The 27,977-nt window shown below is 42.3% G+C and overlaps 2 protein-coding genes across 5 annotated transcripts; one reads left to right on the forward strand and one right to left on the reverse strand.

Annotated features, from left to right (window-relative positions):
- Positions 1 to 5,613: 5,613 nt before the first annotated feature.
- Positions 5,614 to 12,816, reverse strand: ATP5F1C (ATP synthase F1 subunit gamma; the record flags this gene model as incomplete). Of its 3 annotated transcripts, XM_082784438.1 has the most annotated exons (10): positions 12,673 to 12,816; positions 12,029 to 12,063; positions 11,022 to 11,153; positions 10,141 to 10,345; positions 9,508 to 9,651; positions 9,051 to 9,115; positions 8,302 to 8,457; positions 7,154 to 7,250; positions 6,269 to 6,306; positions 5,614 to 5,753 (listed from the first exon to the last, which is right to left on the reverse strand). In XM_082784438.1, exons 1-9 carry the CDS (start codon positions 12,714 to 12,716, stop codon positions 6,300 to 6,302), a joined length of 885 nt encoding a protein of 294 aa, XP_082640564.1. In that variant the 5' UTR covers positions 12,717 to 12,816. The 3 variants fall into 3 exon arrangements, with proteins under 3 accessions (XP_082640564.1, XP_082640565.1, XP_082640566.1); XM_082784439.1 differs by lacking the exon at positions 6,269 to 6,306; XM_082784440.1 differs by lacking the exons at positions 5,614 to 5,753; positions 6,269 to 6,306 and having other exon boundaries at positions 7,150 to 7,250.
- Positions 12,817 to 12,917: 101 nt separating this feature from the next.
- On the forward strand, positions 12,918 to 27,924 carry KIN (Kin17 DNA and RNA binding protein). Of its 2 annotated transcripts, none has more exons than XM_082761101.1 (13): positions 12,918 to 13,058; positions 14,108 to 14,202; positions 15,127 to 15,170; positions 15,270 to 15,392; positions 16,330 to 16,511; positions 17,650 to 17,698; positions 18,044 to 18,101; positions 21,632 to 21,755; positions 22,195 to 22,245; positions 22,912 to 22,980; positions 24,046 to 24,145; positions 24,387 to 24,487; positions 25,956 to 27,924. In XM_082761101.1, exons 1-13 carry the CDS (start codon positions 12,945 to 12,947, stop codon positions 26,016 to 26,018), a joined length of 1,173 nt encoding a protein of 390 aa, XP_082617227.1. In that variant the 5' UTR covers positions 12,918 to 12,944; the 3' UTR covers positions 26,019 to 27,924. The 2 variants fall into 2 exon arrangements, with proteins under 2 accessions (XP_082617227.1, XP_082617228.1); XM_082761102.1 differs by having other exon boundaries at positions 21,635 to 21,755.
- Positions 27,925 to 27,977: the final 53 nt, after the last annotated feature.

Below are 27,977 nucleotides of genomic sequence, written 5' to 3' on the forward strand. Positions count from 1 at the left end.
GCCGCCTCCGCCGCCGCCATCTTGGCGCTGCCGCCTCTCCCCGCCGCCCGCCCCGCGCCAGGCGCCGCCGCTCCAGCGCCGAGCGCATCGAGCGGGAAGGGGTGTGGGGGGGGGCTCGATTAGTTAGGCTGGGGGGGGAATTTTTCACAGAATCACAGAATTTCTAGGTTGGAAGAGACCTCAAGGTCATCGAGTCCAACCTCTGACCTAACGCTAACAGTCCCCACTAAACCATATCCCTAAGCTCTACATCTAAACGTCTTTTGAAGACTTCCAGGGATGGTGACTCCACCACTTCCCTGGGCAGCCTGTTCCAGTGCCTCACAACCCTTTCAGTGAAGAAGTTCTTCCTAACATCTAACCTAAAACTCCCCTGGCTCAACTTAAGCCCATTCCCCCTCGTCCTGTCACCAGGCACGTGGGAGAACAGACCAACCCCCACCTCGCTACAGCCTCCCTTGAGGTACCTATAGAGAGCGATAAGGTCGCCCCTGAGCCTCCTCTTCTCCAGGCTGAACAAGCCCAGCTCCCTCAGCTGCTCCTCATAGGACTTGTTCTCTAGGCCCCTCACCAGCTTCGTCGCCCTTCTCTGCACCCGCTCAAGCACCTCGATGTCCTTCTTGTAGCGAGGGGCCCAAAACTGAACACAGTACTCGAGGTGCGGCCTCACCAGAGCCGAACATGCTTCCTCCAAATTTTGGGGAAAAAAAAGGGGGAAAGGGGTGAAGGGAGGTGTGTGGGGAGGGGGTGTTGAGGAGGGGAAGGGGGGTGTGAGGTCTAGGCTGAGTGGGAGAAGTTGAATTGAGTGTAAGAGGTTGAGTGTATTGGGTGGGAGAGGCGAGTGTGAGGTTCCAGGTGGGTGTGAGAGGCTGAGGGTGAGGTGGAGGCTGAATGTGGGAGGCTAAATGTGAGGGTCCCAACTGAATATGAGGTCCTGGCTGCATGTGAGGGGCTGAAGATGAGGTGGAGGCTGAAGATGAGAGGCTAAATATGAGGTCTCAGCTGGGTACAGGAGGCTGAGTGTGAGAGACTGAATGCGAGGTTGAGGCTGAATTGAATATGAGAGGCTGAATGTGAGAGGAAGCATTGGGTACAAGAGGCTGAATATGAGGTCCCAGGTGGATGTGAGAGGCGGAAGAAGAGGTGGAGGCTGAATATGAGAGGCTAAATATGAGGGCCTCAGCTGAATATGAGGTCCTGTCTGCATATGAGAGGCTGAATTGAATATGAGAGGCTGAATGTGGGAGTAGGCATTGAGTATGAGAGGCTGAGTGTGAGGTCCGAGGTGGATATGAGAGGCTGGATATGAGAGCTGACAATGAGGTGGAGGCTGAATACGACAAGCTAAATACAAGGGTTCCAGCTGGATACGGGAGGCCAAATATGAGGGTCCCAGCTGAATACGAGAGGCTGAATATGAGGTCCCAGCTGAATATAAGGTGGAAGCAGAATATGGGAGGCTAAATAGGAGGACAAAGCTGAATATAAGAGGCTGAGTATAAGGTCCTAGCTGCATACAAGAAGCTAAATATGAGCTTCTAGCTGAATATGATTATGAGGTTCAATCTGAATATGAGAGGGCATTTCTTTGCTGTGAGGATGACAAAGCATTGGAACAGGTTGCCCAGAGAGGTTGTGGATGCCCCATCCCTTGAGATATTCAAAACCTGCCTGGATGTCATTCTGTGCAATGTGCTCTAGGTGATCCTGCTTGGGAGGGGGGTTGGACTGGATGAGCTTCAGAGGTTCCTTCCAACCTCAGCTGTTCTGGGATTCTGTGACTGAGCCAGGTCTCATTCTGGAGCCACCACTACCTCCCCCCAGTCCCCCCAGATATATATAACTGAATTGTGTTCAGTTTTGGTCCTCTCAGTACAAGGGCATCGAGGCCCTGGAACATGTCCAGAGAAATGCTACGAAGCTGGTGAAGGGTCTGGAGCACAAGTCCTGTGAGGAGTGGCTGAGGGAATTGGGTTTGTTTAGTCTGGAGAAGAGGAGGCTCAGGGGAGACCTCATTGCTCTCTGCAACTACCTGAAAAGGAAGTGTGGGAAGCTGGGGGTTGGCCTCTCCTGACAGGTAACAGGACTCTAATGTGGCCTAAGCCACAACCTCTTGGAGGCTGTGGCTTAGGGCTACCATGTCCCACCTCGTCACTCCCACACAGTCTCACCACATCTGTCACCACACAGATCACATATGTTGCCAACCTGGCATCTGGTTGGTTTTGGAGCAACCTCCTGTGCTCCTGTGGAAGTTTCAGGGTTCCTGTGCTGCAAGGAATATGAATCTGAGAAATGGGAGGGGAAATTTTAGTGTAACAGAGAGAATCCTTTGACAGTGATGGACACAGGACACTGTGTCCTTCTCTAGGACACAGGAAGGAGCCTGATTTAAGACACTTTAAAACAAAATTGATTTTGAAGCCAGGAGACTTGTAGGGGATTATTTCTTCCTTGCAGAGAAAAAAAATAAAAAAAAATAAAAAAAAAAAAAGGAAAAAAAAAAAAAGAAAGGCTGACTTGTTACACTCCTCCCCTTTCTAATTTCAGTAATTGAAAATGTGTTTGTGAATCTCTTCTGGAACTGCAGGTTGTTGCACAGGGTGGAACCACAAAAACAAGCAAACATCTGTAAAAGCACGTTTGTGTGCACTTATGTGCAGGTAAGAGGTCCCACTCCAGTGCCATCCCTGATAACAAGACAGGGCATAGCCAGGGAACTATAACACTATCAAAAAAAAAGACAAAACAAACAAAACAAAACCACACACACAAAATTAAAGCCAATGACTTTTAATCAAACAACGGAGAGCAGGATGAGCACAATGAGTGTGGAAAAGTATGCAGCCTTGCTGCAGTATGTGGATTCTTGAATGTAAGACAAAGAAGTGCTTGAATTTCTTGAGGGAAACAGGTCTGAAGTAGAAAGTGTGTAAAACCCTATGCACCCAACATAAGCCAAATAATTGAGTTTGGGGGATCTTTTGGGGAGTAGAACAACAGATTTTGGCAACAGATGTAGCAAAACTGGGAACAATGAGGAAAGTGTTTATGGGGGAGTTGTTTATTTGGGAAAAAAAGAGGGCAGGGAAAGGATGAAATGGTGGTGGTGGGAAGGAGGATCCAGAAACAAAAATAATAGTTATTTAGTAGTGTGAGGGGTGGAGTGAGGAGCAATGGAAGTGTTATATGATACTGCTTGGGTAGGCACTAACACAAAAGCCAAACTGTAACTCATTGTGTGTAACTAATCCGAGTGTGAAACACAGAATTGTAAATAACAGCGTTGTATTACCAGAAGTTAATTAGTTTGTGAATTACTCATTGATTTATTAGATAATTAGTAGTGTGCTAATTAGTCAATAAACAGTCTAGTCTCTCAGGTCAGCCACCTCTCAAGCCTGCAATCTAGGGAGAGGGGAGCGAGACTGATGACAAAGTCTGTCAGTTCATCATTTTTCAGGACACGGCATGTTCTTTGCTCACTCTCTTCAATCCAAGCAGCTTTGGGGAGTTTTGAACTGACACTTCCAATCTTCTAAAAAATTTTTGAGCGTTTTAAGCAACTGCAAATGCACAGCTCACCTGTTCAAAATTTCACAAGTATTCTTAAGGGAATTAACATGGGATTCAAAGAGTTGGAAAGAATGTCCTTCTGTGGACATGCTACTTCTGTGGTACCTAGGAGCATATAATGCATCATACTAGGTCAGAAATTTTATGCAGAGCTCTTGTAGTCATTGCAATGATTGCAAAGTCAGAGGATGTTAGGGCTGAAGTGTCTGAAGTGCTGTAAAATCAGATGCTGTTACTCAAAAGATTAGAATCTTTACCTCATACATACCTGTTAACCTTTACCTATCATCTCAACAACAGAGAATGGATTCACAGAACAGTCCTGAAAATGCTGAAGGCACAAGGCAGAACGTGCTACACAGGTGCAGGTCCAGCAGCCCTGGCAAAAATGCAGCCTGCTGGGCAAGAGGGCAGCACAAAAAGACGAGGACACCCCAGGGCCTGCAGTGGGAACACAGGTTTGACCCAGGCTGCGTGCTAACCACTTCCTTGTGTCTTAGAAGGGGTAGGGAGGGAAAGCAGGCTGGTGGATATAGAAAGGATTTCCTTGCCTGAGGGGAATTGAGGGACATGCTGTATGCGGGACAAAGAAGGGAATGATCAGACAAAATGGAGAAGGCAGGAGGGTTGTTTCCCTACTTCAGGGTGCCCTAGCATGCTGCTGCTGTACCACGGAGTTCCTCGTGCCTCAGGCCTCTTCAGCAGATCCCAATTTGCCAACAAGTTTCAAAGAGACCAACATTTTCAGGCTCAGTGTTACACCTGCACACCATCCCTCTCATCTGGGACGTGAGAAATGGATCCCTGCTCAACCCCATGAGCCTCCTACCCACTCTGCATTCCCAGCTGCAGGCAGGCAGGGCAAAGCCAGGTGGGATTTTTACACAGCATCAGCAGAGCATGCAAGGTGCTGACAACAGGAATCAATAATGCTCCACCACAACAGCAGCTGTGGAAATCAGGCACCGCTGGGAAGCTTTGGCCCTATAGGTGTGCAACATTAGAAGTAGAATGTAAATCATCAAGACTACCTCAAAAAATGAGATTAAGTATAGGGCAAACTCCCAACAGAGTAAATTACAATCCACTGCTGTTCCAGGCTTCCAAGTTTAAAACAGTTTCCCACATTTAAGTAGAAAAGGAAACATGACAAAGCTTGATTTCTTGATTTAAGTGTTCTACATAAAAATAAAATTATGCTTCAAGAATTACAGGCTCGTAGCTGTCAGCTAGAAATTGAATTGATCAAACAGCACTTATGGTTTTTAGACCAGCTGACTTAGGGCTAACTCAATCCAAGAGCAGCTTGAGCAAACGGGATGTGGCTGCTTATGTCCATCCCTGCTGTCAAACTCAGATGGGTTTGATGCTTAATGCCACATCCATTTTCTTCAGTTCTCTTCTGTAGATCCTCTTCCCGTTTCTGTCCTGTATGATGCTGAGTCCTTCAGAGCTCTTGATTTAATTGCAGAACTTGGGCTGGGAGCTTTCAACTTTTATGGTCATACTACACCACTATTTCTTTCCTACACGTCTGCTATATCCTTTTATTCACATTTTTCCTTTCTCATATCTGCCACGCCCAGTGAAGGCTGGAAATGGGAGCATTATTGTATTTTACAGCATTCAAATATATATGAACAGTGTGCATTTCAAGTAAACACTGAAATGATTCATATCATCGGCTCAGTTTCTTTTAGAATGTAAACTTCTGGAAACAGTACTAGTATTGTGTTCAAATGAGATAGAGGTCAGTGTTCCAACTGCATGATCCAGAGAGATTATTCCTGTTACCCTCCTTCAGGGCACAATACAACACATATGAAAAAACCAACACTTTAAAACACAAGGTGTTAGTACACTAAACACAGAATCTCTTTTACTCTTCAAAAGAAGCTCCCACTTATATGCTTTCTATGCCAGAAATTAAAAGAATAAGGTTCATGGCCTTTAAAAATTGTATTTTAAAAGAGCAATCAAATCAAAGCCAGATGTTTAGACAACTGAAAGCATTTGCTCCATAGACAAACAAGAACATGTGTTTCATGTAGGTGGTTTATTGTAAGAATTTACATATATTTCTGGGGCTTTACCACTTCTTCACAAAATAGCAAAGCAGTCTCATTAACACAGACACCGGTAAGTTAAACCATCTGCTCAGAAGGACTCTTCTTCACCTGTAAGGCAAAGTGAATCAAATTAAAATCCTTCAATTAATTCTTTTTTAAACTCATCTCCTCCAATCTAAATGCTTTATCAACTCATTCATCTCCCTTACTCCCCGCTCCCCTCAAATTCTCTATATCAATTCTGTTTTTCCTTGAAGCTTTGAATGTGCTTATTTTGCTAAGGAACCCTCCTCAGGTACAATGTGTTACAGACATTTTTAAGTCATAACACAGCATTACAAGGCACTATAGAAAAAAATAAACTGTAATTTCAAATGAATCCAATAACCCATAAATTAAAAAGAAACATAGAAAACTGTCAAATATTGATGTATGCTATTATGGGCATAGTTTGTTTAAAATAATTGGTGCTTAACCTCTTAGATTCAAACTAGCAATGGGCAGTTTCTCAGCTGTCTGAGAGTAGAAATTTGTCTGAACAGCATCACTGAACTCTGACTTCCTTGTTTAAGACTGTGTTTAGAAACCCTCCATTTTAAATGCAATCTATTCCATAACTTTACCTCTTGGATTTGGCTGAACCTCTTTTGTCGATTAATCCCTGGTTATGGTATTATGAGAAAAAAACAGAACAAGCAGGTTAGCAAGCAACTCATGCAAATTAAGGCAAAACTATGCAAGTATTCATAACTGCAAATGTATTGTGAGGAGCACAATACAGCACGTAATTGCAATAGGGGATGTATTCCAGACACTGTAACCATACAGGGTATTATCACATGTATTTGCATCTTTGAGTACACCACAAGTTTTTCAACTGTTAGCTGTAATACACATTGGCTACATGCAGTTACAAAGTGTGGTCTAAGCCCACACATTTTGTAACCTGCCGTACACACAGTTGCAGAACTTCATTCTCAGGGAAACAAGCAATATACTCAACTTTAACATTTATGATACACAGTTGGCATCAACAGACTCTAGAAATTCCCTCTTCTTTCCAACCCCTCCCCCAAACTTCTGAACACACAAGGCTGGTTTATGCAAAGGTATTTCAGTCACCTGAGTTCCTCTGCTGTACTATAGCAATGCGCTGGGCTGCTTCAGGCAGACAGTACGAAAAAAAACATGTAGCAGGGGCAGCGGGGAAACCAATTCAAAACCCAAAATGAGGAAACATCCTCTGCTCAGGCAAGGATGTGTGTTGAAGCTAAAAATCTATTTTACCAGCTTCTGAAGCGTATCTAGCCATAAAAGACTGTCAAGCTTCACATTTGTTAGTAGAACTGCCACAAGCTGAAAAAACTTGGGAGTCATGCCATGGGCTGTTTTCCCTTTGGTTCTGGAAGTTACACGCCTTGACCTTCCCCGTTAACCTGACTGAAGCAGGATGCAAGCACGACATGACTTTGGAAAAACTCCTCTTTCATGTTTATACGGGTACTCACAGAGCAGCAGCACCAGAGATGATCTCAATAAGCTCCTTGGTAATGACGGCTTGACGGGTACGGTTGAATGTCAAGGTCAATTTGTCAATCATCTCAGCTAGAATAAATTAAGGTGGGAATTTAAGCATGTAAGTATTCAAATACAGGAAAAGTTGAATGAACAGAATACCAAATATTCTTGTAAATCCACGGGGATGATCAAGAGTCTCACTGCACTTTTCAGTTTCCCCTACAGGTAATACAACTCACAGCCAATCTAGAAACTAGATAATTTGGCTCGAGGCAACTGAACTAAACACCTAAAGAACAGGTGACAGACTAATAAATACCACAGTACCATTATCACTTATTTTAACATAAAACCAAATAGTGTACGCTTAAGTTAGATTTCCCTGTAAATACCAGCAATATTTCCTTCTAAGTTACTGCTGTTATGGCAAATGGAGCCTGATTTTTTAAATTATTTTTCCTTTTAATGGAGACTGTACCACCACTTTCAAGATAAAGAGGTCAGCAGAGACCTATACTTACAGTTCCAGGTAGTCCTACTGCATATCACATCAGCTTCATTCAGCTTCCAGTAAGCTTTATGCAACACTACTTTCTTGAGACTGAAGTCTTATCACCATGCCCCGTTAAATGTTATTGGCACTCTCCCACTAACACCAACTGCAACTCACTGCAGTGCACTCAACTTGGACATCACCCAAGGAATACTTGCATATTCTCAACTTTCTGCATGACAGGCGGTAAAATATTTAACCTGTTTCAGTTTCCCCACCTTTAAATTGATGCATTACTAGTTACATCAGTCCTACAAATAGATACAGGTTTATAAAATAAATATGGAAATCCTCAGGCCTGCCACCAGGTTAGTTGAATATTTCATGTTCTTATTTAAAAAAACATTAAGTTTGCTTTCAGTCACCGAGTCTTGTTTTCTAGAAAATTGACGGCAATCCTTCTTTCCAGGGACAAAATGAGGTTCACATGTTCCAAAAAAAGCAACAATAGAATTAGCTCACAAAAAATGACTCATATTGTAATTAAGAGAAAAGCTGGTTCACTTCTGATCATTTTGGAAGCAAAAAATTGCAAAAAGGGAGGTCAGCAGTTGAAGTCCTGGATAACCCAGGCAGCAGACTCACATGCGTTTTTGCTTGCGTTGTCCATGGCGGTCATCCTAGCACTCTGCTCACTGGTGGTGGACTCCTTCAGGGAGTAGTACAGAATATTTGCAAGTGTAAATTCCTGGTAGTTTCTCAGCACATCAGCATCGATGTCATCGTAGATACTTAGGCTTTCTGTAAAATATGGAAGAGTGGATTCAGAGAAACCCAAGCTGTACTACTTTTAACAAAACACCACAATATCATGTGGAAAACATGTCGTACGAAAGCTTGTTTCCATTTAAGGCAACGTGGAGGGATTTTCTCCTTGTACTATGTCTACTTTCATAACATAAATTAACGAGCAAGATTACATATTTGGTGTTTTTAATTAAGTTTAATCACTGGCAAGCCAGATTCTAACAAGGGCCAAAGTATCAGTGGTGTATTATGTTTAATCTTCCCGCACAATGCTGCACAAAAATTTTGGGGTGTTTCTACTGAATAGCGCAAAAACACTCAATGCCAAAAACACTGGAACCAAGGGTTTTGCATATGCAATTCTTGCTTGAGAGAAAAGTCTCAAACCAAAATTAGTACAACATTTCTTTTTCACCTTCCTCCCCACAGCCGTTGGATTTGTCAACCTTGGAATGCCAAGAGAAAACAAAATTTTAAACTTATGATACAGTCACCATAATACAATGACCTAATATTTATTTGCAGAATCTCTGCAAAGATACTTTCTATCCCTTGACATACCTGGTGGTTTCCAGTTTGCTACTTACCAGCACCAGCAACTGTTTCAAATGAGAAGATTGGTTTTTCATCAGTTTTGTAGGAGATAACAGACCTATATAAAAAAAGCATAACAGGCTTTGGCTGAAGAGCCTCAACTGAGCATTTAATATCAACTTCTAAGAGACAACTTCTAATTCCTCAAAGTTTTGTGATACTCCTGATGAAGAGATATCAAATACCTGAAAAATATAACGATGCACTGACTGGAAATAGAACAGCACGAGCTATACAAGTAAAAAGAGAACTCCAACCATGGCTATTAAAAAAAAAAAAGGAACGACCAAACCACGAAATCAGGTCTTCACAAAAAATAACAAACCGCACTGAATCTTCTAAACTGAACATGCCAATTCACAGTTTTCACATTTTATTTCACTGGACCAACACCCTATTTGGAAGTCTTTCACCCAAGATCTTTCCAGTGCAGCTTCAGTTTAACCTTACCTGAACCGATTGAAGATGACAGAGCCTTCATCAAATTCGTACCCAGAGTTTAGCAACTCTGAAGCAATGATTGAAGCATCTCCAAAGCTAGGAGGTCTCCGGCCCACTTCTTTGAATGTCATCAGGAAGTAATTGCTGTGTGTCCTGCAGTAACAAAAATCTGTGTCAGAACCAAGCTGGTGCTCTAGCAAACAACTACCTAGCACCAAGAGGCAAGGAATGACACTAACTTACTAGTGTTAGGAACCAAGCATCCTGCTGAATTAGGGTCTGGGAGAAATTTTGCTTCCCTCCCCCAGTTAAATTATGATTATAATTTAACTACAGCTTCATGATGAGCAGACACTTACAACAGGGTTCATGTTGCTACCTTGCATTTTTGGAACAAATCTGAAATGTCATGCAGCAGTTTTGTAAGACAGCAGTCAAATCCCAGTGATCAAAACCCATTTTAGCCCATCACCAATTTTCTTTTATCTAAAGGAACTTGTATTTAGCACAGTTAAAAAAAATGCAATTAGCTGTGAATGCCACACAGCTTTGAGCAGTTTTGCAATTTTAAAATTTCTACAACAGGAAAAACAAAAACAACCCCAACCCCTCTCCTTTTTTTTTTTTTTTTTTTTTTTTTACCTCTGAAGTAGGCCTCTAATCTTGTCGCCTACACCAACCACCATAACTTCTTTCCCTGCATTTGAGAGGTTGGTAATCTGATTCTTCAAGGTTTTAGCAATAGATGTATGGATAGCACCACACAGACCTCTGTCAGAGGACACACCAATAAGCAGGTGCTTCTTCTTGTCCTCGGGTGCCTTAATTTCTGCTTTCTCATACAGAGCTGAAAACAAAAAAAAGGAAATAAGTAAGTTATTCAAAAGTGCCAGGAAGCAAATAGGTCCCATCAAAACATCTTTGACTAATTTCAGTTAAAATCACTTGTAAAGGAATTCCACATCACAGCCAGGTGAATTCTACCTCCCTTACAATCATTCCAAGTTTGCACATGATCTGACCAGGTGACAAAGAAGCAATTCAAAGCCACCTGCACCTCTGCATCAGTGAATTTCAACTAAATAATGACACCGATTGCAAGTCCAGTGTCCAAGAAGCACGTGCAGTTTAAGAGTTTCCAGTAAGGTTTGGCAGTACCTTTAAGTATTAGACCTGATGCTACCGGAGGTACAACACTATTTCATTAACAGGAAGAAGGAGGCCAAAAAATCTGAGTGATGTTGCTTTTATGACTAATAAAGTAAATTATACAACCACACAAAGTTAAAAAATAATTCAGTTATCAGAATGAATTTCACAGTACAACTCTTAAACATATCTTTCCATAAATTACTTATAAAGGAATACTCCAGGTAACGGTGGCTTAGGGATACAAATTCTTTTGGAAAAAAAATCTACAAAAAGGTTAAAAGTCTAGGAATTTAAAAGTGTAGGCATTTAATCAACATCCTAAAAGCTTCCCTCTTCTATTCCCAAATTGAAGTGCAAGAGCCTTCTCTCACCCAGTGCTCCTGTTCCATATATTCTAGCAGGCTTCAGCTCCCTCTCAGCTCTTGCGTATTTTGCTGCAGAAACCATCTTCATGGACTTTGTGATTTTCTGAATGTTCTTGATGGACTTCAAACGCCGGGTAACTATAAGGTTAACGGATGAAGGTCAAAACTAGTTAACACGGGGCACAATGACATTGAAAACAAGCAATAAAATGCTATCAAGACCTATTCAGAAATCATTCTCTGCGTTCCTCAAAGAAGAAAGGTATGCCCTTTGTGTTTGTACCAAGACAGCATACACAGCAAACCACCTAATACAAATGCATTTTTACAGCAGTTAGTTTTGCACCCTAGACATAAATTTAGTATTTACCCCAACATAAGATTTATTTACTACTCTTTCCTTCCATTTCTACCTGTTGCACAAACACATAATTTGAGGAATATTGCTAGCTTTTCCAGGATGACAGGGAACAAACCCAGACCCAATACTATAAAGAGACAGAATAGCTTCCCTCCTCTGTTTAGATTGTGGCAATGAGATTCATAAAGATATTGATGTGAAAAGGAAACAAAACAGGTGTCCTAAGAATAAGTCCAAGACCAAGCCCCTGTATAAAAACCTGTAATAGCTTAAAGAAGCATTATCAAAGCAGAAACGTTCAGACAACCTTTTATTCCCCAATGTGGGACAATAATCATAACAAAATAAGCTCTGTTTACTTAAAGATTAACAAAAGCCTGTTTTAAAAGATTTGACAAAGTTACTTTTAAGATGTGTTTGAATAAGACTATGCTGGTTTGCTTATACGGCACCTGAATTAGTTCTAGCAATGTTTTAAGTGGTGACTTTCCTGAAGGACACATGGTTCATGTAAGTTCAATGAGGCTCACATATCATTGTTGTGGTCTACCACAATGACTTTATCCAACAGATACCAACTGAAATTATCATCTAACAAAGGGCCTTCCTGAAACATTTTTCCCTCTGAAAAGCAGGCCAAAGCAGCACTTACTGTCTTTCAGAGTTGCCATATTCCTGACTTGGCCCCTGAAAATGAAAGTGGGAGAAATTAGGGCAGTTCATTACAACACCTGTCAAAGACAGGTCCGTTTGTGAGAGGCGGAAATTTAAGAACAGTTATTTTTCAAAAAACACCCCTCAGCAGGGACACATCTCTCCAAACCTTCCACATTTCTTCCACATTTCTTTCTTTAGATATATCACTTAATAGATTATCCTCTACCTTGGCTAACAGCATAAGGCAAACAAGGCCCGCAGCGCAGGACACCAGAAGGGCACAACCTCCAAAACACCTCACGTTTTTCTTCTTAAATACTTAAACCCAGGAAGCAGAGAGGGTAACACCGTGACAAACACCCTCCTGGCCCTGTCCATCCCCTCACCCTGCACCACCAGCCGCCTGCCCGTAAAGAGCAGAGCCCTGAGACCCCTTCCTCGCCCCATCGTTCCCCTCACAGCTCCCCCTGCTCCTTCGCCCCCTCAGAGCTCCCCTCAGCCCCATCGCCCCCTCACGGCTCCCCTCAGAGCTCCCCTCAGAGCTCCCCCTCGACCCCTCACAGCTCCCCCCAGACCCCTCACAGCTCTCCCCCCGACCCCATCTCCCCCTCACAGCTCCTCCCCAGCCCTTCCCGTTACCATGCCGGCTGGTAAAGCCCGACGGCAGCGCCCCGGCACAACATGGCGGCGGTGGCGGTGACAGCGGCGGCGGCAGCAGCGCCCGGGGCCAAGATGGCGGCGGCTCCCCCCCGAGCCCCGCTGAAGGTCAGCGCCGCCGCACCGCGCACGCGCGCAGGGCTCAAGGAAGGCGACTTCCGGCAGCACCTCGGTGACTTCCGGTATGCCTCTCGGCGACTTCCGGCGGTGACTTCCGGGAGGGTGCCGGGGGAAGGAGGCGGCCCGCGGGCGCCATGGGGAAGTCGGATTTCCTCAGCCCCAAGGCCATCGCCAACCGCATCAAGTCCAAGGGGCTGCAGAAGCTCCGCTGGTACTGCCAGATGTGCCAGAAGCAGTGCCGCGATGAGGTGAGCCCCGCCTGGGTGCACCAATCCTAACCCTGGGGGGGGGCCTCGGGCTGTGGGAGGGGCGCCTGAAGGGCCCCGACCCCTCTAGGGGCTGCGTGAGGGCGTCTAAAGGGCCTCGACCCCCTTAGGGGTGCTGTGGGGGGCCTCCTGAAGGGCCCTGACCCCTCAGGGGCTGTGTATTGGGCTCCTGACCTTCATTGTGGGGTCCCCAGGAGGAGTTGCAGGGCTGGCAGCCGTTCTGCAGTCGCCTTTTGTGTGTTCTTATCCTTCCCGTTGGGGTTTGAGTCTGTCAGGGAGAGGCTGGACCTCGTTCAGTGGGAGCCAGGGATCTCTGATTGGGAGAGGATCTGTATGGATCTCTTCTGGGGAGGATCTTCAGGTTCTGGGGCTTTGCAGCCCCTCCTGTGTGGATCAAAATCTCCTTGGGAGGAGCTGGGTGGGACCTGAAGGGTTCCTGATCAATTGGATTAGGGATTTATCCCACTAGGATCCCCAGTCCCCCCCCCCCCCGGAGAAGTCCTGAGCCACTTCAGTGAAAGTACAGTGGCCCCAAGCCTTCTTTGGGCACAATCGATCCCCAACACAGTGATTGATCAGCCCTGGGTGAGAGGGAGAGTGTGGTGGTTCCAAACCACCCTGGTGGGGTAATTCACTCCCCACAACCTTAACAGGGCAGTGGGGATAAGTACGAGGTGGCTCTCATCAGCCTTAGGAGTTCAGGGAGGTCGTGGTTTCCCTTGGGTTCAGGACGAGTACTGTGACGTGCTTGAGGGGATGCTGCATATCTGGAGTGCAGTAAGGTCACTTTTCCACCCTTGTCATTCTGTCTCATGATCTTCTCTGCTTCTCCTGTTAGAAAAAGATCTTTTCTCTCTGACCCTTCCCCCTCTTTTTGGTTGTGTTCACCTGGGACCAGATGCCCATGGAATGCGAGTGTCCTCTTCCTCCTGGTTTTCTCAACTCAGGAGGGTTTTGTTTCTGGCTTGCCTCACCAGGAGGAGCAGCAAACTAATTGAGATAAAGCTAAAATAGTTATTTTTGTTTTATAGAATGGCTTCAAATGTCACTGCATGTCTGAGTCCCACCAGAGGCAATTGCTGCTGGCTTCTGAGAATCCCCAGCAATTCCTGAATTACTTCTCTGAGTAAGTTTGCTACATCTTCTTACCCAGCTTTGCATTCCTATGTCAGATCTGCACAGCCAGACCTCTTAAGGCCAGTTATGACCCACTGAAGACACTTTATTCTGATACACCTTAGTGCCAGCTATATTTTTAATGGCTCTTTGAAAAGTTTCCTCCTGAAAGCTCATAAGAGATTTCAGGGAGCCACGATGTTTAAAATCTGACAATCTTATCCCATTTGATTTTTTTTCACCTCCAAATGCAGCAACTTTTTCTCCCAGATTTTTATCCCAAATATGACAGCTTTATCCCATGTCTGAGCCCTGTTCTGAGTTGCTCTCCCTTACAAATTACGTCCCTGTTGTGCCCCAGCTCAGCGGCTGTCACGCTTGCAGAGTTACAAAGAGCTGAAAACCACTGCAGGGAGATAAGAAGCTGGTGATCTGCCCCCGGTCTCGATGTTTCCCTCATGTTTCCCTCGTTCCTTTGTCCAGCTGACCTGCCTGACAGTGCAGCTGCCTGCAGCAGGAGGCTGGAGGGAGGCTTTATCCTCCTGCCATTGAATTAGCAGCGAGATGAGTGATCAATCTCTCCAGCCTGCTGCTGCCCTTTGTCCTGCCTCGTGTTTTGTGTCAGCCGTTAGTCAAGCCTGGAAGATAGCTGGTAATGAAATACCAGCAATTAGCGGGAAGTGTTTAGGCTTCATTCTTTCTTTTTTATCCCTTTGAAAGGGTATTAATGCCTTCGGAGGATTTAACTTGTATGTGTACACGCTGTGCTTAGTGCCACCTCACTGAAAAGAGGGAAATGAGCAGCTGAATTTCATCACGCTCAGCTCAAAGAGTGCTCCTGTTTATGTTGCTGTGACATAAATGCTAATGACAGTAGAAAATCTCTCTGTAATTCTTTACATTTTCCTAAAATACTTTATTTTTATCCCCTAAGGGAATTCCGAAATGATTTCCTAGAGCTGCTCAGAAGACGATTTGGTAAATATTGTTTGCTTGTTTTTAATGTTGTCTCTTGATTCTCTTTTGGTTGGTTTCTCCTAGGACCAATACTTACGTTTAATATTAATTCTGTTTCAGGAACCAAGAGAGTCCACAATAACATCGTGTACAACGAATACATCAGTCACCGCGAGCACATCCACATGAACGCCACGCAGTGGGAGACGCTGACTGATTTCACGAAATGGCTGGGGAGAGAAGGTGAATAGGGTTGGTCAGGGTCAGGAAATTTTAAAATTATTAGATAATGGTATTGCTGATAAGTAACCAATAAGTATTTGTGTTAGTTCTCCTGTTTCTTTCCCTTCCCTCCTGTATGTGTGTAGCAGATATTCAAACACATTTCTGTGCTAACCGTTAGGAATTTGCTTATGGAAAGTGCCAGTGCTCTGGGATAAGTGCATCAATTGTGAACCTTTCCTGTAGTTACTGGAGGTATTGCTAAATCCTAAGTCAACTTCCAAGAGTTGTCATTTAAAAAGTAAAAACTGTGGCAGGACATCTCTTACAAATACAGAATCCTTCAGGATTTAAGGTGACAAGAAGCACACAATTGTTTTAATTCCTGACCTAATGAAAGGGTTTAAACTTGAGCAATTTTGGGTTCAGTGGGGGGAACAGAGTGTTATACTGTGGTACCACAAATTTTACATTGGCTTAATTGTTTGTGTACTACAGGATACATTCGTGAGTCATTTAATGTTTGAAAAGGCACTCTGAGTGTCAGTAACAATAAGGGAGCATAATGAAGTTTCCTACAGTGTGATGCTATAGTGTTTATAGAGGTTAGATTTCTGTTTACTTCCTTGTTAAAACAGTGTGAAGGAAGCCTTTTCTTCAATAAGGAAAGCATTCTGTCTGCTTTACTACATCTTCTGGCCTATTTCCAAATAGAACTGGCTAGCCGAAGGAAGGAAACAATCACTAAAGATAATTCAAAGTCAATTTAACTAGGCCTGTAGGGGATGTATTCTCTCCCTATGAAATATACAAAAAAGTATTTCCTAAATATTCCTAAATATTCCTAAAGAAGAGGTCATTATAGCAAACGTGAGCTATGAAAATGATCTTGATATATTTTTTGTTCCTCCCTTGTTGTTTGTTAGTATTAATTTAATTTTTTCTTGTGGGTTTTTAGGTCTTTGCAAGGTGGATGAGACTCCAAAAGGCTGGTACATTCAGTATATCGATAGGGACCCAGAGACTATTCGCAGGCAACAGGAACAAGAGAGGAAGAAGAAGCAAGACCTTGACGATGAAGAAAAAACTGCGAAATTCATTGAACAGCAAGTTAGGAGAGGCTTGGAGGGGAAGGAACTGGTGAGGAAAATTGCATTATAATTCCTTTCAGTTCAGTTAATGCTGCTAGGATCCTCCCACTGGCATTTCCTTTGCAGTCAGTTAAAAGGTGATGACTAATCTTCAGGCACCAGGTTGCAGGCTGGTCACCAGTTCAAACTGGGGAGCAGTGGGCAATTGTGGCTGCATTTACAGCACTGTTCTTCTCTATACCAAGAGAAAAATTATTTCCCCATCTTACTGTCTGATCCTAGCCATGTCAGGTTTGATTTATGTTGTCTTTTCCCATACTTAAATCATCACATTATTGCGCTTATGTCCTGAAACTTCTGTTAAACATTTATCTAAGATTATAGCCTGCTCTGGAGGAACGCTTGGAATTGCTTTGTACCTGGCTTGCTTTACCACTAAGTGAGTAATAGTTCTCTTCAAGTCATAAGCAATTTAAAAATCCTGATTTTAAAATAGGAGAGTGAACAATGTCCAGGATGATGTCTACATTTATGAGGTTTTAAAAACTTTTAGGGCTGCAAATAACAAGTACAGTAGGAAGGCTAAGGTAACCCGGGAGGCTGAAATAATCAAATCCACAAAGTGAAAAGTTTTTTTTTGATAGTCCCAGCATGCAGTTTGAGAGCTGTTCCTTTGGCATCGTTCCATGACTTCCCTATGCGTTGTTGCCTGGGATTGAGACCTCTCATTTGATCCTGGATGTTGATAGGTACATTTAAATGCAGTTGTAAGCAATTATCTTTTACTTAATTTAAAACTAATTGAAATTTAAATGGTCTGAGCCTTTAGTACTAAAAATCTGGAAAGATTCCAGTATTTTTCTTCTTTAGGTTATCAGTCTGTCCAAAAACCAGTCTAATCATGCTGGTTCAAAATGAGAAAATTTAAGGTAAGCCCCCTTTCCTTTCATGCTAGAATCAAGCAAGTTTAGACAGCATCTCTGGAGAGAGTGTTGAGTAGTTAAGTTTGCACAGCAGCCTGTGATGAGATAATGTTTTCAAGTTATAATTGTATGAATCAAGCCAGGCAGATTATTACAGTTACTAGATAACCTCACAGTAGTCTGTAAAACTGAGCTAATCAGTGATCACAAAAAAATGATATCTTGGCTCAGCTTTCTGAAATCTATTTTGTATTCTTTTGGCAGGAGGCACCAGTCTATACTGAACTGAACAGAGAAAATGAAGAAGAAAAAGGTAACCGATTCTTGAAACATGCCGTTTTTTAGAACTTACAGAAGCTGATCTTGGGACTAAAATGTGATGAGAACTAAGTCTTGCTCAGTGCTTCATAAAGTACTTTGAGATAAGTTAAAAAGAGCAATGGAAATGTGGAAACACAGAGAATTTTTGTGTACTTTTTTTGAACTAGTGTAATTTTTTGAACTAGTTTATTTTAAAAGTGAAAATACTTACTAATTTTTGTTTTAAATCTTACGATCTTTCCCATTTGTGGATTGTTAAAATTGTAACACCTTTCAATGTACTTACATATAAAGATAGACATAAAGTAATTCTTTTTTTTTTGTTTTTGTTTTTCAGTTGCATTTAATTTAAACAAAGGAGCAAGTACTTCAGTAGCAGCATCTTCTAAAACCAGGTGAGAAAAGAATTTAAGGACAACCTTGACTTTTACAAATTACTTACATGTCAATGGTATTTGTATTGGAAGATGTATGTTGTCCTGGAGTATCTGGAGTCTGCTGTCTCATCCTGCCATTTATTCAGGAGGGGATACTAGGCAGCTTCATGGTTCCTTTTGTATTTTAAGTGGTTGAATGGTTAGATCTTAAACGCATGCTGTGAGGAGCCTTCTTGAATTCACTAAGGTCCGTGGTAGGTGCCAATAAAGTAATAAGCAGTAGTAGGTTCCTCTAGGAAGAGATTATTATGTGAGATAGTGGATAAGGGATCTAATCAAACTATTTAAAGTGAATCCCATCTAGTCCCAGCTGCCTTCTGTGAATGGGTATTCATGACTTGTTCATTTCAATTCCTAAAACCTTTGACTGCTTTGTCTAATTGGAGGTAACACTTTCCCTGATCATCTTTAAAGGAGCTGAACCTACCTGACATAAATCTTTCTAAAGCTCACAAATTTAATTGTCATCATATAACCACAAGCAACATGGACAGAAGAGATCAATAATGCAAACGATCTGTACTCACAGCAGTCTGGGGAACTGTGTGATGAGCAGCACATCTTTTCTTGTGAGGCAATATTGTAATTAAATGTATTGCAGGTAAAACGAAAGCTTTCTTCTCATCATAAGCTTAGCTTCCAGATAAGGTATCTGATGGGTGATATGCCAGGCAGAAAATGAGACAGTAAAGTAGTTCTTTGCAATAAGAGATACAGATGCAGGCTTTGAGGAATACTTGTAAATTATCCCTAAGTGTTGAGTTGTGCTTAAGGTGAGTTTGAAACTTAATGCAGACACTCACCTGAATAGTTTGAGTGAAGAAAACTCAGGTTTGCTTTTAGGGTGCTTGCTAAAATTTGGCTGAATGTGAAATCATGTACCAGGAGATCTATTTTTTTTTCAAAGTATAAGATAGGTACTTGTCTGTAAGCTTTGTAAAGGTAGTGTTGAAACAAAATTTGGATATCTCCTTCGCAGTAAGGTGACTGTGGTTTATCTGTCACTGGGGATATAGTTTCCGTGTATGACTGAAGTGAATCCTGCCTCCCTGTGTCAGCCTAAAGGTGTGTTCTGCAGCTGTGAGATGTGTTGGCTGCTGCTGAGGATCATTTTGGTTCAACCTGATACCACACGCTGCAGAATCCTGCCAAGGATTAGTGCTTGCATTTCCTGAATGGGGACAGAAATAGGGCCAAGAGGCCATAGGCTGTGGATGGTGGATTTTGGAGGGCATGGGGCTCCTGGTTTTAGGGTACAGAGATGTAGTTGGAGACTTGCTGAGAAGGGGGGTGAGAGGGGAGGTGTGCCCTCTGTTGTGTTTCCATGTACCTGACACGGAGCTGGGAATCGCCGCTGCAGGAACGGCTTCTGATGCTTTCTGTATGCTCACCTTTAAGTAAACCAAGGGCCCTGGGTTTATTTTTTTCTTTGAGAACTTACATCCTCAAATCCCTGCTTAACGGGGCTGCTCTAGTGGACAAGATTAGAATTACTTCTAATTAAGGAATAGGTAGGAGCTATGGCCAAGGTCACCCTACTGCAAATGTACCCGTGCACAGTCCTGCCCACACAGTTATCAGCCTCTGCTGTCTGCAGTCAGGGGCTCCCCAGCCCTACAATCCCACGGGGAGTTCCTTCAGAACCTGTTTGCCCTAATGTTTAGGAATTTGTCCGCAGTTTTCTGTCTAAATGTAGTCATGGCCAGTTTATACCAGTTGGTCTTGTGTTGGTGCGGGTGTTTAATGTAAATGGTTGTTTTTCTCCCCAGTGATTCTTTCTCCTCAGGCACTAAATATATATAGAGAACAGTTTTAGCCTTTCAACCTTTCCTGTACTGCATGAGCAGGCTTATACTGTGCTAGCTTTTACTGTGCTGGCCTTGTTTTCTTGATCCCTTCCTTGCTCTTGTTCTAGAGTCAGCTAAACTTCCTTGGAACAGGAGAGCTGATCCAATTTGTGCATGCTGCAAAGGAAACCTCACCGTGGCTTATGCAAGACACTAATACTTGTCTGGCTTGATGCCTCCTAGGGTTGCGTTTGACCCTCATGGTTGGTCTGCATTGGTAGTTGTCATCCACGCTTATAGCTAGACCCTCCTCTGCTTCTGTTGTTCTTAAACACTGAGCTTCCAGCAGACAGAAGCTACTCAGAGTAAACTGTTCCAAAGCATGTGAGCTTGCCTAACGTGCTGGTTAATTTTGTCTCATGTAAAACAGGTTTCAAGGTAAAACAGTCCTTTCTTGCATCCAGTTCTTTTTTGTGTCATCCATGCTGATGGCACACCTGAATAGTGTTGGTGGTCTCTCACTCTTTGTTCCAGGGTCCTTGATGAATACCTTAAATAAGACTTGTTTTAGTCCTGGCACCCAGGAATCCCTTAGTGACCTCACAGCATATTCATTTTCTTTCTTAAATGTAGGCATTCCAGTTGTTGTTTTAATTGTATTTTGCCCTGTATAAGATACTTATTTTAAGTATTTGCTGTTGGATTTGTGGTTTAATGCGCTGTTTTTTCTAGAACTCTACTATGGAGGTTTTCCAGTCTTCCTTTGAGACACGTTTGATTTTTCTCTCAATTTTGTTTCTATTGCCATTTCTGTATCTCGTTCCCATTATGAATCTTCCCTTTGCTCCCTTTGCTAGTACCTCCAACATCCTCACTAGAGAACCCAGGCAAAACATGAAGTTTGTTGTAAGGCTGTAAGATTATCTTACTGTCCACCTCACAGTAAGAGGTGACCTTCTTCACCTTTCTGGATGAGAAAACACCCTAATTTTTACTGCATCCAAATGTTTTTCTATAAAAATGTGCAAACACAGGCTGCCTTTAAGCAGTTCTCACTTTACCTAGGTGTTCCCTGATCCCTAAGATAAAAATATCTGTGCTGATTGCTCTTTTCTTTCATAAATCATAGGCTGTTTGCCTATTTTTACATATGACCCTGGAGGTGGTGTTTATTTGCTGGGTGTAGAGCCCTTTTCTACAATTTCCCCTTGTTTCCCTCCCTCTGCCTGATTGATTGATTATCTCTGTCTGGAAGGATTTCCAGGCCTCTACCCGTGTTGGAGAGTTGCTCAGTCCAGGTGGCTTCTCTACAGCCACAAGCTTGCCATTTTTATTCAAGTATTTGAAGGAAATATTCCAAGCAAATGTAAAACTCTTATTTGCAGACTTGTTTTTGCCTTTACCATTTAACTCGAGCCCCCAGACAACTCTTAGCTTTTGCACTGGTGAACTGCCCACTAGGTGGTTTTCATTAACTGGACTGCTTGCAGTGAGCATCAGGGGACATGGAACTCACACCTTGAGATCAGCTCTCGCTGCAAAGCGCAGTCCTAGAGGAGGCATGAGTGGTCTGGAAGGTGATGTTGCGCAACAGAAGTCAGAAAGATCAGCAGGCCTTTTTGTGCAAACAGTTCTTCAAATGCAGCTTGGTAGAGAAGACAAGTTGAGGTCTGCTGTGAAAACTCCATCTTGTTCTTCCAGCAGCGTCCTTGGACCAAGTGCATTGAAGACAGCGGAAGGGGCAGTTAAAAGAAAAGAATCGTCTCATAGCTCTGGTCAGTCCAAAGAGAAAAAGAAGAAATCTGCACTGGATGAGATTATGGAGGTAACAGTTGTGCAAGGATCTCTGTCTTTATAACCCCAATGAGTCCACTCTCCCAGGGCCTCAGTTACCTCAGACCTTCAGTTCCTGTGGAATTCAGACTTTCATGTCCTATCAGGCAAAACTATTTCACTTCCCATTTAAAACTGTTTGCTGCTGCTCATCTGTGCTCCCCACACAATCCAGATGTTGGAAGTAAAGGAATACAGCTTTTGCAAGAGAAGAAAATATCTTGACAGAAATAAATGTAAATCTCCATCATTTTATCATGGACTGCTAGATCTCATCAGATTCATTTTTGTGCAGCAAACACATGATGGCATACCCTTGTACTTTTCTCTACTTGATGTGGGTCTGGAGAATTGGTTCAGCTGTTTGAAAGCATGGGGAAGCTGCGGTAAAAGGAGAAAATAAATGGTGATTATTTCTCATTGTTCTGTAGCTTGAAGAAGAGAAGAAAAGAATATCTCGAACAGACTACTGGTTGCAGCCTGTAAGTGTCTTAAAAATTATTGTCAAAACAATGAAGCTGCTAGTGATTTGAAGCATGTAAAGATCCAAAAGCAGATTCCAACTTAAATTCACTCATTTCCCAAGCTGCCAAATGTGAGAAATTAAAGTATCTGTGAGGAATTGCCCTCTCAGACTGCAGGTCATGCTCAACTAGAAACATCATATACCAGATCTCAGATGGGGTGGAATTCTTTAATTAGGGAGTTGGTGCCATCAGTCTCTGCAGATGATGTTTAAATCGTGGTGTGACTTACAGCCCTCTTCTTCCTATGCTAGTAGTTGACTCACAGAGATGCAGAGTTCAGCATCAGCCTTTGAGCTGCGAGACCTCATTTTAGACTGTTTTTTAGATCAAGAACTGCCCTTTAACCGTTGAGGGCTGTCATTTTATATCCTACATTAAAATGTAACTGAATATGTAAAACAAAAGAAGTCCTGAGAGATTATACTTGGAACCAACAATTCAAGGGTAAATACAAGGTGCTGAATGATGAGAGCAGAGCAGCTATTGCTGCTTCCTTCAGTGTGTCCATAGTGTCACTGTGGTTGGGGTTAGAGTGACTTGAATGTGTAATTAGGTTGTGTAATTGTTTGTATATTTTGTCATTGTAATGTGTTTTTTTTTCCTTCCTTTCAAATCTTCCAGGAAATCGTTGTAAAAATTGTCACAAAAAAGCTGGGGGAGAAGTATCACAAAAAGAAAGGAGTCGTTAAGGTAAAGTGTGCAAATGGAAGCACATCACTTTGGTTAAGTTGTTCTGGTATCAGATGACTTCTGAAGTTTTCTGTTTCACTGTGTAAGCTGTTCAGCCTCGAGTGAACACTTGATGGGGCTGTAATTCACCTTAACTTCACTGGGACTTACTCTGGGCTGAGCAAATCTCTGAATTGATTTAGCTGCATTTACTCAGTGATCCTTTAGCTGTTTTTGTCCTGCCCAGCTTATCCCTATGAACACATCCCTTGTGGGGAACGGTCACTTTTTCAGTATGAGAAGACCAAGAGCAGTGCAATTGCATTTTAATCTGAGACGAGTCAGTTTTGCACAAATATTTACACCACATGCTGCCTTTGAGCAAGATATCTTTTGTGTACAAAATCTTCAGTCTGTAAGCCTTGCTCTGTTCAGAAGTGGTTTCTTTTAGCCACTGCCAGTGAAATAATGCTGTACTAGGTAGTCTGAGGCCAAACAGTCTCTGGCAGGAGCACCGAAGAACAACACCCAAGTGTGTTTTGAATGGTTGACAGAGGCATAGAGAGCTCAGAATCACAGCTTTTTTTTGGTAAGCATCTGAGAAGGTCATGTGTCATGGTGGCTGTCTTCCACTGAGCTCTGAACAAGGGAGGTTGAATGTGGTTTATGCTAGGTGTAAAGATGGTCAGTAACATTTTTCCTAATTGAGAGGCAGTAACGCCAGTTTAGCCCACCAAGAGAGAAAGAATTTACTCCCCATCTTTGAGAGGATAGCTAAGGTAGCTTTATCTGAAGGTTGACAAAACCTTCAGACAAAGCTGACCAAAATTTTTGGTCTTCATTTACAAGGTAGATTGAAGTCATTGATGTTTAAGAGAAGCCCTTTGAGGGTATCCTTAACTTCAGGGTGAGGCCAGCTGGTGGCTTACAGAAACTGGATGCCTTTAGGACAGCTCAGAAGTCATCATTGCATTTGAAAATGTACAAATGCAGACTCACGGTCCTGAATTTGTTAATTTTGAAAATGTAAACTTAGAGAATTTTTGGATGTCATAGTCACTGTTAGGCCTCTGTCTTTCACAACAGGAAGTGATTGACAAATACACAGCAGTTGTGAAGATGATTGATTCTGGAGACAAACTGAAGCTTGATCAGACACATCTGGAGACAGTAATACCAGCACCAGGTATGGCTGTTTGTTCTGCTTGTTTTCCAACTTAGCAGTCACAGCAAAACTTAAATTTCAGTTCTTTTAAACCACAAATCATCCACTTGAAAACACTTTGTGAACGGGCAGGCTGTAAGGCAGCTTGCTGGAGCCTCGAGGAGAAACCTTCTGTTCTGTGGTGGGTGGTGAAGTTGAACCCAGCTCCATGAAAAGAAGTTGGGAGCCCTCTTTGTAACCGTTTTCCTATTTCTCACTTCAGGCAAGAAAGTTATGGTATTAAATGGTGGTTACAGGGGAAACGAAGGCATCTTGGAATCTATCAATGAAAAGAAATTTTCAGCAACAATAATCATCGACTCTGTAAGTATAAAATGCTGTAAGGTTAGTTTGTGTAGAGTGCTTTTTCATCTGTATGCTGGAGAGCTTTCACAAAAAAAAAAAGTGTCATTAATCCCGTCTTATAGGTGGGATTTATGGTGTACAAAATGCTGTGCTCACCCCTCTATTCCCAACCAGTAGGAAAACAGCTGCTTGTTCTTCATTGCAGATTAAGGTTCTGCTATTTGCTTTTAAGAAGATGCCAAGATGCTGAATTTGGCAAGTTTTCAACTTGAAAGAGACTTGCAAAATATTTTGTATGTTTGTTTTGAATGTGGCTGTTGTTGCACTGTTTTGTGGGAAGGTAAAAAAAAAAAAAAAAAAAAAAAAAAAAGTGAAATATGCAGGGAGGTGATTTTTCTCCTCCCTTTTTCTCTTCCCTTCCACTAGTCTGAATACGGGGCTTTATATGCTTCTCTGTTGTTTTGTTTATAGTTAACAACTACATTTGAGGTTTGTTTTTGGCTCTGTTTGTTTTTTTACATCCCACCTTTCTCCGGGCTAAAGTTAAGCCACGTGATCACCTCTGTGTTTGTGGCTATTTCTTTGCTCTCCTCTGCCACGCCATCTCTAAACTCGTGGATATGGCAGGAGATAGACCCTGTTAGTATCCTGTTTAAAGAAGGGCTGCAGAAACTCAGCCCATGTGGAATTCTGGAGAATTTGCTTGAGGACAGACTGTGCAGGTGTCCTAACCACAGCTTTGGCTGGAGATGAGGATTGTGAAACATTGGTCTTGGGAAAGGAGGCTACTTCTTCTCATGTTCTTGTATATGTAGATGTAAAGATTACCTCCTTCTGTGTGAACTGTAAGTCTATACATTAAAAAAGGGTGAAACTACCTCTGAAAACCACTAAAGTCTGTGAGAATTTTCTTAATGATTGTAAGGTTACCAGGAGTTTTATATATAACATGTCTGTATTCAAAATCAAATCTGTTATTCCTTAGAAGCTTACAGTGAATCAACTCAAAACAGCTGCTTAGATTTGCCCCAAAATTTGAGGAACTTGAATTAACACAAAGTGTCCTGAACGTGAAAAGATGTCTGGGACAATATTGGAGCCTTTTCATGTTCTGCAGTCAGATTGCAGGCAATGAAACAAAATGCTGTGTTGTGAAAAAATCCCAAACCTGCAGTTCTTTTTTTTTTAATGCATTCCACTATGTATCACCTGTACAACAGCCGTTGTGTATTTATATGTGGCTTTTGCGCAGAGCTCTTAAGCAGAAAAGTAGCTGTTGTGCTTTTACTGTGCACAGCACCGGATAAAAATGCTAATGCCTGGGGTTTCCAGTACTGTTCATTTCAGTTGTGCTTCTTAAAAAACGACTGAATGCAGCAAGATTTGATACGGCCTATTTAGCTACGTTACTTTAAGTTCTCTGGTGGGAAATTCAACAAACGAGTTTATGCTCTGATCTTATTTCTTACACTGTGTTATTTTCCAGGGACCTTTAAAAGGACGCCGAGTTGAAGGTATCCAGTATGAAGACATTTCCAAACTTGCCTGAGGCGCTAACTGTGGATCAAGAGATGATTTTGGTTCCCGAAAACATCTTTCTGGCTTCTTCCAGGCAGATACAAGACTCTACCATGTCAGGGTTTTTGTTTTCTGTGTATATGTATTTATAATGTATATAGAAATCAACCACGAGCAAACTGGTTTTATTTAAAAATCACTATAAATTTGTTACATAAAATGTTTGTGGAAATCTTATCAGTGGAAGTACTCTGTCTGATTCTGTTTCAGAGTTATTTTATGATACTTGATTCAATTTCCAGTTGTAAAACACAGCAGATAGCTGCAAGCTGGAGTATTCTATTTACTGAGGTGCATTACAAGTTCCGTAGGGTAGAGAATTACCTACAATAACTGCTTGAGGTGGGCGGAGAGTGTTAGGGCCAATGGAGTTTAAACTGCACACTTTTCAGCCTGCAGCCAAAATTAAATTCTGGCTGGAGGAACAAGGGAAAGGATTAACAGAATAGCAAGAAGATAGCAGTGCTGCAAGGGATTATTCTGGATTTTTTCTAAAGAATGGTCTGGTTTATTAAGTGTTGTTACCAACTTATTTTTAGTTAACTTATCATCTGTAGTAGAATCCACATAATCAACTTTCTCCATCACCTTGTTTTCAGGGCTTCTAATAATACCAATATGCAATTTATCTGCATGTGGACTGCCAAGATAAATGTTACTTGTGGGCTTTCTAGGATGCCAACCTGAGTGCGTGCAGATATGAGTTGGTGATTGCTGTTTGGGTTTTCCAGAGCCTTTTCCTTTGTTCATATTTCCATTGTTTCCATACTTTGCTGTGGATGCTAAATGATTAACATTATTTTTTTATTTTTTGACACATTTTGTACAATATTTTTAAGGCTTTTCAGGAATAAATGTAAACCTTTCTTAGGTGAGTGTATTCCTTTTCAGCCTTTTAAACACACTGGGTGGCACTCTGTAGGTTTATATCTACTGAAGAGCACAGTAAAGTGTCCAACTGTTGTAACTGCCTTACTTGTGGAATAGAAAGGTGCAAGTTTTTCTTTTACAGGCAAACTACAACCCAGTCAAACTACAAACCATCGCCTTATGGTTCAGTCTGCCTCTGATTACACTGTGTGGATCTGGAACCTGATGGCAAGAAAACTGATACCCCTGTACCTTTCAGAGCAGATCTTAGCTGTGGGAAGCTGCTGTGTTTGATGCTGTGTGGCTTTTGGGGGAAGCTGAGATGTAGGAAGCTGGGGAAGGTGAGAAGACCATCTGGTCTGCTCATCTGGGAATAGTAGAACTTTTTTGCCATGCTAACACAACAATTTTCTGTGTTTGAGCAAAAATCCTTTCATGAGACTTGATTTTTTTTTTTTTCTTAGAAGAGGTACTCAGCACCTTCTTTAGTGGGCTGAGGGTCGCATAGGACAGGATGCTGTTGTGATGTCACATTCAGTGACGTGACATCAGTTGCACTGCAATCTACAGTTCAGGGTCAGTAGCAGCGAAGTCACTATTGTACCTTTCTTTGCCTCAGAGAACCATGATTTTGTGGTTTCCAGGGGACCCCTGCAGGAAGGCTGGAAGACTGCAGAGGCTTAGTGAAACAAGCTGCTGTCTGGAATGACCTCATACAGGAGAACCAAATGGCTTTCCAGGGATCCCAGACATAAATGCAAGTCTAGCAGTAATGCAGTACCTAAAAAAAAAAATGCAGAAGGGATCTGAAGACAGAAGATTGGCTGTCAATTTAGGCTGTTTGAGCAACCTGGATTGTGTAAAGAGCTCTACCTTTTCTCAAAGGACAGGTTCTGATTAAGAAGAGGCATGTAAGAGACTAATGAGAATAAATGAAAAAACTGAACAGCTTTTCTCTCACTGAAAACAATTACACCTGACATTCTAGAGCCTGAAACGTTAGAGTGAATATAATAGAAAAGTTGAGTTGTGTGGAGATGAACAGAGAATGATTATTCAC

This window comes from Aythya marila (assembly GCF_965140915.1).
Source record: "Aythya marila genome assembly, chromosome: 1".
NCBI classification, from domain to species: domain Eukaryota; kingdom Metazoa; phylum Chordata; class Aves; order Anseriformes; family Anatidae; genus Aythya; species Aythya marila.

Bases quoted from the DNA above. Each gene is read 5' to 3' on its own strand.
- KIN (XM_082761101.1), top strand. From the start codon at position 12,945: ATGGGGAAGTCGGATTTCCTCAGCCCCAAGGCCATCGCCAACCGCATC. The intron at 14,203-15,126 runs GTAAGTTTGCTA...TTATCCCCTAAG, and splicing joins TTCCTGAATTACTTCTCTGA to GGAATTCCGAAATGATTTCC. The intron at 24,488-25,955 runs GTAAGTATAAAA...GTTATTTTCCAG, and splicing joins CAACAATAATCATCGACTCT to GGACCTTTAAAAGGACGCCG.